The sequence below is a fragment of the Gadus macrocephalus genome, chromosome 3, assembly GCF_031168955.1.
Source record: "Gadus macrocephalus chromosome 3, ASM3116895v1".
In the NCBI taxonomy this organism is placed as follows: domain Eukaryota; kingdom Metazoa; phylum Chordata; class Actinopteri; order Gadiformes; family Gadidae; genus Gadus; species Gadus macrocephalus.
In genome coordinates, this window is record NC_082384.1 from 7,851,570 (window position 1) to 7,866,028 (window position 14,459).

Here is a 14,459-nt window from a genome sequence, read left to right on the forward strand (position 1 = left end):
GGAAACTAAATTATGGCATGTGAAAAACGTTATATTTGGATTGTAAAACGCATGAAATTATAAATGAATGATCTTAATTTCTTTTCTTTGGCAAGTGACCATGGTATAAGGGGGATAATGTCCTTCGAGGTGCCAAAACATGTTTGATCGATAGTAATTAAAGGGGACTACTTTTTGAGGGAGATTAACTCAAACAGAGTATACATTTAATAAGCATGCAATACGAATAAGAAAAAGCATAATTATTAAAGTATTTGAATTGTTTTATTATATTGGCAAGCAAGAAGTAGAAAGACGGGATAATTACCTCAAGCTAGGGCAATAAACAGTTTGATATGTCCTGCCTCTCAGTGATTATCCCTTGCTAACTAATTAACATTGACATCAACCATGCAACCTATGATGACACCTCTGCTATAAAGTAGGGCTGTGCAATTAATCGAAGTTGACCGCGATTTCGATTTTTGGGTGAAACGATCTCTAAACTAATATAATCGATTTGAAACGATTTTTGCAGGCCACACCAATAACCATATGTTCCTATCCCTGATGTCTGTGCCCCCTCCAGAGTTCTGCCCGGGTGTCCCCTGGAAGGGCCTGCAGAACATTGACCCTGAGAACGACCCCAACATGACCCCTGGCAGCGTGCCCAGTGGCCCCACCATCAACACCAACATCCATGACGTCAACAGATACCTGCTGCGGGACCGCAATGGAGGTACACCTCACCCTGTTATATATTATTAATATCCAGATCACCTTGACTTGATTTCATCTTGCCGATAACAGGAATATTCCAACGGTGCCTAATCATCAAAGCCCAGTATTCGGGCTAAGCTGTGTATGAAATAAGATGGTAGATTTTGGTAGAGCCCGCTGAAGTAAGACAATATGACCCAGATAATTGATCTTATCTCATCCGCAGAGGAAGGTTTTACCGTCTTTTTATTTCTCGGTCAGTGATAGCAACACCAGTTGTGGTCTAAACCTCTATCCAGTGAGTTCTGAAACAACCTGCATGAGTAAAGCTCACGCCCTCCCCCTCCTCTCGCCCCACCTAGGCAAAATGTCCGACATGAAGTCGGCCTGGTCCCCGGGGCCCATCACCCACAGCCAGGCGTCCCTGTCCCACGAGCTGTGGAAGGTGCCCCAGGGGCCCCGTAGCAGCGTGGCCCCCTCCCGCCCCCCGCCGGGCCTCACCAACAGCAAGCCGGCGCCCTCCAGCGCCTGGGGGAGCAACTCCCTGGGCCTGGCTCAGGGCTGGAGCAGCTCCTACACCTCTGGTGGGTCCCCCTTGAGTCGTCGTCGCCCCCACACCGGTTATAAAGGGCAGGGCCCGTACGCTCCGTCGCGTGGGGCTGTTGGCATGCTGCTTCTTAGAAACTCAGAATGAAACCGTCAGCCTGACATCTGGCCTACTCTCTGTTTATACGTGTTATCCTTGTGCAGGAAGTGTGAGCCTGCACAGGTGATGTGTCAAAGTGCAACAACTCTTTTGTGTTTGGAAGAAAACGTTTTTTGGGGTTTTCAAGGTTCAGTGAACCTACTTTCCAAAAGTGAATTGTAAGCGAATATTTATTAACAGCACAGTTGGTCTATTGATAGCGCTGGTTGGTTTATCCAGCTTGCTCCATTTTTCGGCAGCAATATAGTTTTAAAATGTCTTGCTTAAGGGCAATTTAATACACAAAGACATTTGAAGAGGTACCCTGCAAAATTGTTTACATTCTTTGTGCGTTGCCAATTTCTAAACGACAAACACGTTAGGCGGGGACTTAGGTGAGCTGAAGCTCAGCTAACCAGACCCTCTCACAGACAACGGGGACCACTTCCTCTTGTATCTGTACTAGCATCCTGTGGTTTCACACCTCAACCAGAAGTCAAGAGACACGCTACTGCTCGTACCAATCTACCGTAATCAAAGTAAAGATTTCTACATGAACGAGCAACACGCATATTGTGTTGCAGACGTGAATCAAGCTGCAGAAATACAGACGGAAGGTACAATGCCATATAAGGTCAAATAAATGGTTTGAACTCTGCAGACTAACTTGTTAGCCAGACTACTAGCTAATTTGCGATGTTCGAACCCAGATACCCGGAAGTTTGATGCCAATAATATTAAACTTCTAACATGTCGTATGAAAATTTAATAGAGAAAGATATGCGAGCCATACTATGAAAAGAAGTAAAGTGCCATGCGCTAATGATTTTTGATAAATTGGTTATTTTATAAAAAAAAATGTGGTTATTTATCTCATATAATACTCACTATTCCAAAATACACCAATTATTGCTAAACAAATATAAGTGCCGGATGAATAACCTTGGACTGTAACATTGATGACCCCTGGGAGAATGTAGAGACAAAATGCAAATTTATCTTGCAACCATCACCCGATGAGAGTAAAAGTAGGAAGGCACTTCATACTTTCTGAAACAGAAATAACTAATTTGACTCCGCCTACATGCAGTTGTAACTAAGGGGGCTGGAAGCCCGGTTCAGCTAAGTTTACAGCGTACAGCAAAAGGCACCGATATAAATAACTAGTAGTGCCGAGATACCCTGGACCCTTAAATAACTCTTCACTCAAAGAACTCGGGTACAATTCCCGAAATGCGATCAAACCAAGGATTAGGGCCACATTCCAATGTATTTATTTTTTTCTTAGTTTAAAGTCACAATTCAGAGATTAAAGTTAGAACTCCAAAAAAATAATCACATGTAGCCCTCAGCCTCTTCCGTACTACTGGGCATTAAAAGCAAGTACATTTGAACAGGATCTGGTTATTTTCGTGTTGGAAACCATTTTTGACTTCATTTACACATCTACATAACTCTGAAATAGTAGGCACTTAAATAATAATACACCTTAAAAATATGTAGGTCATCAATTTATTGACCAGGTCTTAATTAGGGATATTCCTTACGATTCATTTCCTGATGTCGAGTCAAAAAAAAAAGCGGCGAAATATGGTCTTGAAAATACATTGTCTATTATAAGAGCCCTTTGAAATGCTTAATATAATTTTCTAATTTTGCAGAGATGTACCTATTAAGCTAACGAAACGTCCCTGTGCTGTGTTCATCTGTCAGAAGGCGCCACCTGGAGCACCGACAGCCCTCACAGGACCAGCAGCTGGCTGGTGCTGAGGAACCTCACCCCCCAGGTAGGGGACCCCCCCCCGCCGGGGCCCAAAGCGCACGCCTCACCTGTAAACGCTACAACACAGAGTGTTACCCTCACTGATGGACAGTAGTGTCGGTGTCATTCTGAAACTCACCGTCCCGTAGAAGTCGTCGGCTTGTCTCCCACCCCTCTTTGAATGTCACTTATTCACAACGCCACTTTGTGTGCGTGTTTGTGTGCCTGTGTGTGTGTTTGTGTGCGTTAGATTGATGGCTCAACCCTGAGGACCCTATGCATGCAGCACGGCCCCCTGATCACATTCCACCTCAACCTGACCCAGGGCAACGCCGTGGTGCGCTACAGCTCCAAGGACGAAGCCGCCAAGGCCCAGAAGTCCCTGCACATGTAAGCCCCCCTGCTGGTGCTTAGGCACTGGCACCAAAGGCACCGCAGACTATGTAGTATGTGGGGCCTCATGGTGCTTATACACTATAGCATGTAGTACCTAATGGTGCTTTTCCACTATAGTATGTAGTACCTAATGGTGCTTATACACCAGTGTTAATTTCGTTAATGAAAAATATGACGAAAAATGTTCGTCAACGACCTTTTTTCCGTGACTAAGACGAGACATTGACGAGCTAAAAATAGATCTGTGATAATAAAAACGATGAAGAACTGTCATTTTGTTTTCGTTGACGAGACGAGACAGGACGAAAATGTTATTGGTGTGCTATTTGGACATTCAAAATGCACGATATTTTCCAATCAGTACACTCCCGTAAGGTTCTTATGCAACTGTTCACTCCTCCAGTAAATAGGACGGACCTTAGCTACGACTTGGCAACGGGAGGTATGGTCCACTCAGCTATGAGCTAACGATATGCATTGTACATGATTCGAAATTCTTCCCAGCTTTTATTCCACAGATTCTAGGGTCTATAGCATATAACCGCGTTGTCTGATTACAGTTTAATTCGTTTTTCACAATTTACCGGCTCTCGTTTTGAAGAAAATCACCGCGCCATTCGTTTCAATGGGAATCGCCACGGTCTATACTTCAACATAAGGTGGACTTTGAAATTCGTCCCAGCCTTTATACTAGGGGTGTAACGGTACACAACAGTCACGGTTCGGTACGTACCTCGGTTTTGAAGTCACGGTACGGTACAGGACGGTTCGGTTCATAGTTATGGTGAAAAAACGGATTGCTTGACAGAACGAACATAAGTTTAATTAGTAACGAATTAAACACAACAGTTTTAGCTGTCAGTATGAAACATACAAATAAAATGATGCAATTCTCCAATAACCTTAACATAAAATTAATGAAAAATCCAGTTTTAATGCTCAGTCTAGGCTCTTTAAGCTGGTATGTAAACAAAGAGTTTGTAACATATTCCTGCAGCTCTCTAAAGCTCTGAAGTTCTCATAAATATAATCAATCATTAAATAAAAGTGCAACTGCAGCCTTTAATTACAGCTTATGTATTTTATAATCTATTGGTGTTTTCATTGCCTCTCGTAGGTCAGAGGCAATGAAAACACCAATAGACCTGGTGATGGCATTTGCCCGTTCTGAATTCCCAGACAGGTGTAGGGGTTGATTAAATAGTGTAGGGAGCTGGGTTTGAACGATTTGAACAACTTTTTTTCATTTTGCAGCGGTGACAGTAACAGTAACACCTGGATGGTGCCGTCACGTTAAAATTGTACCGGGGGCGAAAATTTGTGCAAGTTCGATGTGTTCCCATTTGCATAGACGATCGCTGTTGAACAATGTCTGCACACAGCTTTCGACTTGTCCACTCGTCTTTCCCCATTGTGATAATTAACCTGGAATCCAAAGTTCTCCCACACTTGGGATTTAAATGACAGGGGGGCATCTTCAAGCTCCGGTTTTCTGTTGTCGCTCGCCATGCAGTTCGCTCTCAGTTCGCTAGTAGACATCAATCCACACACAGTCGCGATCGCGCTCTGCTACTGCTACTACGAGTTCGCGCACGTGCGAGCCGAGCCTAATAAGGCTAAAAGGTCCGGGGGGAACTCCGACTTCAAGTTTTAAGTTCCGCACCGCAAAACAAGCCTTTACATTCGCCATATTAACGCTATGTACGCCACATTTACGGACCGCGGTACACCTCTGTAACCGCACCGAAGTGCCTGTACCGTGACGGTTCGGTTCAAATACGTGTACCGTTACACCCCTACTTTATACCCAAGATACTTTAGGGTTTATAGCATATAACCGCGTTTTCTGATTACAGTTTAATGCATTTTTCACAATTTAGCAGCTATCGTTTTGAAGGCTGAACAGACAAGAGTACTAAAGTGTGACGTCACGTTTCGAGAGCAACAGATTTTCGGTTCTACACAAACCAAATTAACAAGGGGAAATCCTATGCCACACAAACCTTTTATAGAAAAGGAACAATCTTTTTGCGAATTGATTTGTGAGTTTGCTTTACCAATGATGTAAGTAATATTGAGAATAGATTGTCTTCATATTAAAAAAATAACTAAACTAAACTAACGTTTACAAACTTTTCCTTTTAATACCCCAGGGGAATACATGAACGCCTCGACATTTTTCGATTGGTAGTGATTTTCACCTCTTGAAATTTATTTATTTTAATTTTGAAAGAAACAACACATGGAAGCAATGGAGAACGCCATCTCTCGTTCGGTTGTTTAGAACTGAAAATCCGGTTGCCAGGACAACGTAAGGTTTTCACTTTAGTACTCTATTTGAGTGGAACAACTTAGCAGGTGTCCATATAGCCTATATAGGCTATATGGACGTCGACTAAAACTAGACTAAAACTAGACTAAAACTACAAAGGAAAACAATGACTAAAATGTGACTAAATATACTAAGACTAAATCTAAAATAGCTGACAAAATTAACACTGTTATACACTATAGTTTGTAGTACCTAATGGTGCTTTTCCACTATAGTATGTAGTACCTATTGGTGCTTATACACTATAGTATGTAGTACCTAATGGTGCTTATACACTATAGTATGTAGTACTATAAATGCTATAGTATGTACAGTACTATAGTAAGTATACAAGGTGTCTTCAATGTCTTGAGCTAAAGGCGTGCTCTGTCCTCCTCTGTAGGTGTGTCCTGGGGAACACCACCATTCTGGCTGAGTTTGCCGGCGAGGAGGAGGTGAACCGCTTCTTTGCACAAGGCCAGTCGCTAGGGGCGACCACCACTAGCTGGCAGGCCAACCCGGGAACAAATCAGACCCGGATGGGCGGGGCCACGCAGGCCCATCCCATGAGCCAGTGGGGCAGCAGCTCCGGCGGGGGCGGGGCCAAGTCGGGCGGAGGGGAGCTGCTATGGGGGGGGGGCGCCCCCCAGTACTCCAGCCTATGGGGACCCCCCGGGGGCGGAGACGATGCCCGCGGAATGGGAAGCCCCTCCCCTATTCACACTCTGCTGCCTGGAGACCTGCTGAGCGGAGAGTCCATGTAGGACGGCTCCACTAACCCTAACCCCCCCCCCCACACCCCCCCACACCGGGACTCTGGGGCTGGGGCCCCCAGTGGAGGAGAAGGATATGGGAGAAAAAAAAAACACATAAACGGACAGTACAGTTTCATCATGGCCAGGAGAGAAACCCAAGCAAATCATGTGGCGATAATCAGTATCAATGTAAGCTGTTCTGGCCTGCGATTGGTGGATCAGAAGCCTGGGGTCTTCACCAACCGTTCGAGACTGCAGACTTCCAGCTCCCCTGATTCACCTCCACTCTGCTCCTCCTTTTGAGCCTTTTCTTTACTCTGTTCTTTTTTGTACTATTTGTTCCATGGAGGGAAGAAAACGAACAAATGTGACTTACGTTCCGAACCACACAAAGAGATCCTTTAAGTGTTTTGTTTTGAATCTCAGTTCACCCATGGATAATACGTGACACTCGATGTGAGGTGTTTTTTTAAAAAGCAATCAAAGCTGCCATTTCAAAACGTTCCTTCTCCCTCAAAACAACAAGAAGCATAAAAAACCAACCGCTCCCAAACTGAAGACTGAAGAGCGGCCGTGCGCTGCTGGTTCTTCGTGGCCAATGATGACTCGGTTGATAAAAAAAAAAAAAGAAAAGAAAAAAACAACAAAGAAAAAAAGACAACACAGACCTTTGTACTCGTTCATGTTTGTTTCTAAGCACTAAATATTAAGCCTTAAGTGCTCTCCGGGCCCAGGTTCCTTCCCAAGGTCCACCTCGTTTCCGTTTGTCTCTGAAGCTGAAGAAGTAGCTGAATACTTGCACAGTTCCAACTCTGAGCCAGCAGGTGGCGTGGGACACGATTGGTGACCAACCATGTTACTGGGGCGACCGAAGAAGAAGAAGAAAAAAAAAAGACTGGTCCTATTGGCTGGCCCTGCCAGTTTGATTTAGCCTGGCTCCGCCCGCCTAAGTACTTCCGCTCAATTTGAATTTCCCTTCAGTACTTCTCTGTACAAATGAAATGAAGTGAAGTACGAGAGTCTGGTAGAACCAGGCTAAGTTTGATTAGTGGTCTCAAAGGGATTGACACTGCTGTTTGTTTCTGGGTTCGAATCTGTTGTTGTTTCGTTTGCCAACCTGTATCGGCAAAAGTCTGTTGTTTTTTTTTGCCCAATATCTATTGCAACTTAATACGCTGAAAGAAGATTATTCGCAGACCTAGCTTGAGTGTTTTTTTCTTTTCATGTGCGTGTGTTTGTACGTTTGTGTGTGTGTAGTACACACACACACACACACGCTTGTTCGTCGGGTGGCAACTAATCAATGTCTGTCAGTATCCTGTACTGCTCGGACGAACGTGGGCGCCGATGGGTGCTTCATCAACTCTGTGATCTGCCCCCTGGGGACCAGACAGGTCCCCACATCACTTCACCTTGTTGTGACGATTATGACATTGTGCAATATTTACACACACCACAGACTCCTCTTCCTTGCGGTACAAAGTCCACCAATGACGAGCACTTAACCATTGGATCACTATTTTTTTTTTAACCTTTTCGAAAACCATGGGGGGGGGGTTTTGGATCTAGCGAAACCAGACACCCAGCCTACCGGGCTGAACACGGAACCCTGAACACCCCCCCCCCCCCTCCTCTCTTGTTGGACAGACTTTGCAAAGAGGAAGAAGCCAGTGTTGTGCATTGGTATATGAACTGGACTGGAGAGCCTTGAGTGGCTCGTACATCGCAACGCACAACTTTCCTCCTCAAAGTGTGAGTGCCCCGCGGACATGACCCCACACAGGCTGACCCCCCCCCCCCCCCCCCCCCCCCTCCCTCCCGGTCGGGACGGCTGGTTCCAGGTATCAGGCACAATACCAAATAAGATGGGTTCTCACAATGCAGTAGACCGACGAGTGTTCCGTGCATTTGGTACTGTACAAAAAAAAACTTTTATAAATTCAAAGGGTTCTATCATAGCACTTATGAAGAGCAAAGTCGATTCAACTGCAATCCAATAAATCAAAAGGAGCAGCAAAAAAAAATACACAAATGTAACAAAAAGAAAAAAGGTGAAATATGCTTCCCCTATGTACTGTACTGTACGTACTCCTGGACGAGCATCCAAGACGAAGGGAATCAAAACAAAACTGAACAATGTTTGACCGCAGTGTTTGATTTCCCTTCTTTTGGGAGTTTTCCTTTTGGATTGGTCACGCAACAATATCAAAGTGAAGATCACTGTTACTCCGGACGTGGAGCCTGGTTCTGCTCAGAAGAGCTGCAACGTTTCTGGTCTCCGGCCCCGCCCCCCCCCTCCCCCCGTCGCCCTGTTCGAGGGGAGAGGTGTGGGGGGGGGGGGGGGGGGGGGCTACGGGGGCGGGTCCACAGAGTGCCTCTCGATGCGGTGCCCCCGCTCAGTTTGTCCTGTCAGAAGGGCGACCCCAGCACAGCACTTCCTGTCAGAACCCCCCCCCCAAGACCACCAACACAACTTCAGCCTGGCGGGAAATGGCTGCTGCGAGGCCAGCCCAACGTTTTTTGGGGCCTGGCGCCTCACAAGGCACTTTGGGTCCTGCTTGACCCTCCCTTCCCCTAGCTCCTCCCCTCACCCCCCTAAGCTCCTCCTCCCCAGCTCCCTCCCCCAGTTCTTTGACACAATGATCACTTTAGCTTGAAGATGGAACCGTAATGTTTATGGGTTATTTGCCAATGGGTTATCTTTTGTATGTTTTTTTTTTGTCTTCTTTTTTTCAGACTATCCTTTTTATCGCTGATGTGTTCATGTCCTCATGTGCGCACGTGTCTCCATGCAGTGGTGGTCCGGAGGCTGCTGGTGCAGAACACTGTGTGGGAGGGGCCTCTGTGCGATCATCCTGTGTAACTGAATGCAAAACGAGGGTCACTACAGACCGTTGTTGATTGTCTACACTTTGGTTTTTACAAACTGATCATGCTTTGTGTTGGACAGTATTCTGTTGTACCTCCAAGCAGTGTCTTTGAGATGTGCAAAAAAAGAAGAAAAAAAAAAAAGAAGAAAAAAAAAAACAAATGAAAACAAAAAAGGACTAATAATGAGCTGTCTCAAGGGGGCTGGAGGGTCTGTTGCTTCAACGCTGCTCCCCCTGTTCCCAGGCTGACCCCTCCCCCCCCCCCCCCCCCCCCCCTCTTAGCCCCGCTGCGCTCCACTTAGCTGCTACGCTTTACAAACCCTCTCCTCACCACCTCCCAACAAACTGATCAATCCTGTAGTCCCTCCTTTATAACCACGGGAATCACGGCTCCTCGCTCTGTTTCTATGCAAAACACTAGAGTCCTAGAGGAAGCCCAATGTAACAGCATCTACTCACGCTGACTATCATCAGTACTGCACTCTGACTCCGCCCACGGTTAGACCACACCCCTGACCCCCCCCGCCCTCCTCCCCCTCTCCCCCTTTCTTTTCGCACAACGCTGAAAAAAAAAAAAGAATGGCGACTGTCACGGTCAAATTCGGGGCCCCCCCCCCGTGCGCCGATATTCCAAACCGCTCGGCTGGGAGGAAGGCCTTTTTGTTGCGTCAGCGCTGACGTCACCTTCTCCATCATCTTGATCTCAGGGTACGAAGAGTTGATGAAGCTAAATCCCAGGCGGCACCGCGCCCACCCCACCCCCTCCACGACGCGGTGGCGGTGGTACTGTGAGAGCCGTTGAAACGGCGGATCCCTGCGTGAAAAAAAAAAACTAGGAAGAGGACCTAGCCTCTCGTCTGGAAGACTATCCTAATCAGTCACAGTGGAAGGGGTGGAGGGTCCACTAATCTGTCTCGACCCAAGAGGCTTGCAATTTCACCGGTTTGTTTGACTGGAAAGGGGTGGTGTTGGGGGGGTCCTACATGCAAGTGACACCCCCCCCCCCCCCCCCCAAAACATATAAATGTGCCAATACAAATGTGCTGTGTGTTCAGAGGGCACCTGGCACCGTGTAGTGGAGGCCCAGCCAGGAGGGGCAGGCCCCACCACTGAGACCCAGTGTGGAGGGTTATGCTCTGGTTCTTACTGGGTGTGGGGGGCTTGTTCTTGTGAGGTGGGGTGGGGGGAGGGATGGTCTAGAATGCTAAGGTGCACAGTTGAGGAGGGGTAATCCCTGGTACCTATTTTTTTTAAAAACCAAAAATGAAATCACATTTTAACATCGTTTTGATGAAGTTTGAACGAAAAATTTAAATGACAAAACATTTTTGCAAAAAAAAAAAAGTTACCTAAACGAAAAGAAACAAAAATCGCTATGCGTTACAAACGTCATTGTGGTCCAACTGCACTCGCTCCATCTAACAGGAAGTGGGAGGGCGGAAAGCCTTTTGTTTCTTAGTGGCTGCTGTTAATTCTGATGATCTGTGTTTGTGTCCTGAACCTCTGAACTCTATATTTCCCCCCACCCCAGCTCACCCTGCTTACAGCAGGCCGTGTGGGGGGGGGGGGGGGGGGGGGACAAGGGGGGCACAAGTCAAATGGTACAAAGTCTTAAAACAAATGGAGGAAGAAACTAATTCAATCAAAGACAAAAAAAAAAAAAAACGACAACAGGAAATCGTGGAAAAGGCTACCTTGGGGACTGGCGTTCCCGCAGCACACTAGCAAAAATCACTATTGCCTGTTTCTGTTACTGCCTTGATCCGCGCTCAGCCAGACCAACCCCCCCCCCCCCCCCGACCCCCGACAGCAGAGGAGCCCCTCGCAGCGGTGCCACGGGAGTGGCGGACAATGATGAGGGACGGAGGAGGGGCGGGTTGACGCCCGCCCGCCCGCCCTCCCTACCGCCCACTCTACACCAGCACCCAGAGGCTCTCCTCTCTCCACCTCTGCTGTTTGTACTCGGCAGAGGCTGCGCGCTATAGGGTGCAGCCCGCTGGGACACTACGGTGTGTGTGTGTGTGTGTGTGTGTGTGTGTGTGTGTGTGTGTGTGTGTGTGTGTGTGTGTGTGTGTGTGTGTGTGTGTGTGGAGCACATCTTCAGGCACCTTGGATCTCATCCTTGTCGAACGTGTTTTGTTTTTGGTTGGTCTGTTGTATTTTGTCTTGATTTGAAGGCATCTTAAGCAATATGTATTTCCCCCTGCAAATAAGTGATTTGAGGGAAGGGTTTGGGGGGCGAGGGCACTGTGTCTTACCCGCCCATCTCCTCCAGAAGTCCTGGTACTGTATGTGAATTTGGTAGTTTATTTCACCAGTCTGAATGTTCGGCCTGATATCAACTGGTTGAATACGTACTTAACACAGGAGAACAAAATCACAAACATATCAACAACGACAAAATGAGAAACAACATATTGATCACAAATACTTGAATGAAGGCGCACCAGTACAGTAATGTGAAGTATTTAGTTTGTTTCTCTTTACTTTTTTTATTAGTAGTACAAATCTGGGCTCTTAGAGGACGCCGGTCTCAAATCTTGCATTAAGTTCAACAAAATGTAAAAAAAACAACTAAACATAGTCTTGGTTGCTTGAAATTACGACATCTGTATGAATGTGAGTGCAAGCAAGTGTGTTTGTGTATTCAAGGCTAATAGCCTGCTGTTATGTGACACTCAATGAGTTTTGATTCTCTGTTTTTATTTGTGTTGCTTGTGGAGAACTATATTCTGACCTATGATTCTGATGGACATTGTTATCTTCTAAAGTCGCACTGAGTGTCTTTATCCCCTCAATCAGTTCATTGTAGGTGAAAACCACACTTGGTTACGAGGGGAGACTGTGACAATTCATGTGTAAAAGTTTACTCAAGGATGTAATGGATTATTTTCTTTTATTTGGGTTTCATTTTCTCTGTAAAAAGTTTTTATCTACCTTATAGTGGCTTTTATTGTGAAATAATCCAAAACAAGGATTATCATTGAGTATTGCACCATTTTGTTCAAAGGATAAAAAAAAAAACGAAAAAAAATAACTGTGGCCATAGCTAGCTGTAGAAGGACTAGTAATACTTCTGTTAATGGAAAGAGATGCAGTGGGAGATGAGTTTGACTCATTTCAGAGGTGCCTCTTTGCCGCTCATACTTTGCAAAAGTCACTGGCCGTTTACAAGCATTTCATTGGTCTGAGGTTCAGCAAAATAGGAATTCATTGCAGGAATGTTAAACGAAAATGTCAAATTCCATCTTCCATCTTATGAATATGAAGTTACAAACTTGCAAAGGGAAGATTTATGCTTTCAGAACTCTGGGAATGATCAGTGTTGTGTCGTACCTTTTTAGTTTCCTCTCTTTACTGTCCGCCAACGATCTGTGTGTATTGATTTGTAACTTTTTATGTTCTATACACGACGCAAATTTGCTCACTATCTTGCACACTCACAATGTGGATCTTGACTCAGGTAGGCCCGGGATCCATTAAAACAGACTCCCGCTGTCGTTTCCAAGTTTAATGTTTCATGTGAAAACTGCAACAGAGAGAATACAAGTTCCAAGCACTGAAGGCTTTTAAGAATTTACCAGATATAGAAATACAAAAATAGCATTATTTCTTTAAGTGACTAATAGGAAAAACTTGTAGCAAGTGACATATTTACCAAAAAAAAGGACTGAGAATCAACTTTTTAAAAGTGTTGTGCTATACATGTGAAATCTATGTAGAAATTGCTTTACATTTACAACAAAGTATCCATGGTTTGAATTGTCAAAAAGGCATTGATAACATGCAAATTAATATTGTACCATTGTTTTTGTTTTCTTTGCATTTGTAAAGTTCCTTTATTTCATTCAGGAGCATTTTGATTCATGATTTTCCTTTTCGTCTCAAAATCATCTCCTGCCTTGTTGGCGTTTATTCCTATGGCAGTTATTTAGCGACTTGAGAGATTTCCTTAACGTAACAGGTTGAGTTCAGAGAACGGTTATATTATGGAGGACGATGGCTATGGTTTGTTTAGTTTTTGTAATGTTCATGATCTATGCACAAAAGGGGCGGGAGAGAACGGAAGCCTATATTGTAGACCTGTGGCCACCTGTCCACTCTGACACCATAGGGGTCAGAGTTTAATGTAGGGTCGCATTTGACTTGTTTTCCTTTTCTTCTCACTCTGATGTCCGGCCTCCCGTCCCCCTACTCATTCTTCTACATGTCCTTTAATAATGTCATACATTTGGATGGATTTGCTGTGTTGTCCTTAACCAATGAGCGCTTATTGATCTGCTGAAGCACTGTGGCTTTTACTGAGAAAAGGAAGCAAAAGCCCATGACTTAAGGTCTTTTTTTCTTTTCTGTTTATCTGAACGGTTGGGTGGGGAGGTCTGGGTACGTTGCCTTTGCCTTCCTCTTTTCTTTCAAAAGAAAAGTAAAATAGAGAAAAGAAAAAACGTACGTAACTGAGATACAAGGTTGTGGCTTTTAATGTTGTTTTTTTCCTCCTCCTAGAATGTGATTGTTAAGAACATGCACCAGGAAAAAAATGTTTCATGAATTACAAAAGCTTCTTTCGACTATATTAATAAATTGCAATTTTTCTTGGCTGTTTCCAAGTGTCCTGTCTCTTTTTGTAGTTTTATTAGCATTACTTTCAATATGTTATCCTGCAAATTAGGGACAATGAATGCAAAATAACCACAGATATCCCTACCAAAAATCCAAATCAGGTTAAAAATGTATTTGTGCAAGTGTTAAAACCTACAAAATCGACCAAATCTTATCAGACCTCTTACAAAGCAATAAGAAAGGTCTACCAAATTTCACGTCTCACATTATATGGATCTGTTATAGCCAATTACATTTTTTCCTCTTTTGAAAGTGACAATAGAAAGATTATTGACCGAGTTACGGGATGACCAGCATACGATTGTATTGATAACAAATACTATTGATAAGATCAGCAATAATCGAGCTGAAATGTTACACA

General features: G+C 44.8%; 1 protein-coding gene across 2 annotated transcripts in view; it reads left to right on the plus strand.

Moving 5' to 3' along the window:
- The window catches only part of tnrc6c2 (trinucleotide repeat containing adaptor 6C2), a 58,756-nt gene extending 44,676 nt beyond the window's left edge, over window positions 1-14,080 (plus strand). The window contains exons 18-23 of one of the 2 annotated variants that reach the window (XM_060046938.1): window positions 569-718; window positions 1,062-1,283; window positions 3,098-3,171; window positions 3,397-3,536; window positions 6,257-7,528; window positions 7,649-14,080. In XM_060046938.1, coding sequence (XP_059902921.1) covers window positions 569-718; window positions 1,062-1,283; window positions 3,098-3,171; window positions 3,397-3,536; window positions 6,257-6,617 — 947 coding nt within the window. In that variant the 3' untranslated portion in view covers window positions 6,618-7,528; window positions 7,649-14,080. Of the gene's footprint in view, window positions 1-568; window positions 719-1,061; window positions 1,284-3,097; window positions 3,172-3,396; window positions 3,537-6,256; window positions 7,529-7,648 lie in introns of those variants that run through there. The other variant, XM_060046939.1, reaches the window with a different exon arrangement.
- The last annotated feature ends 379 nt before the right edge of the window (window positions 14,081-14,459 follow it).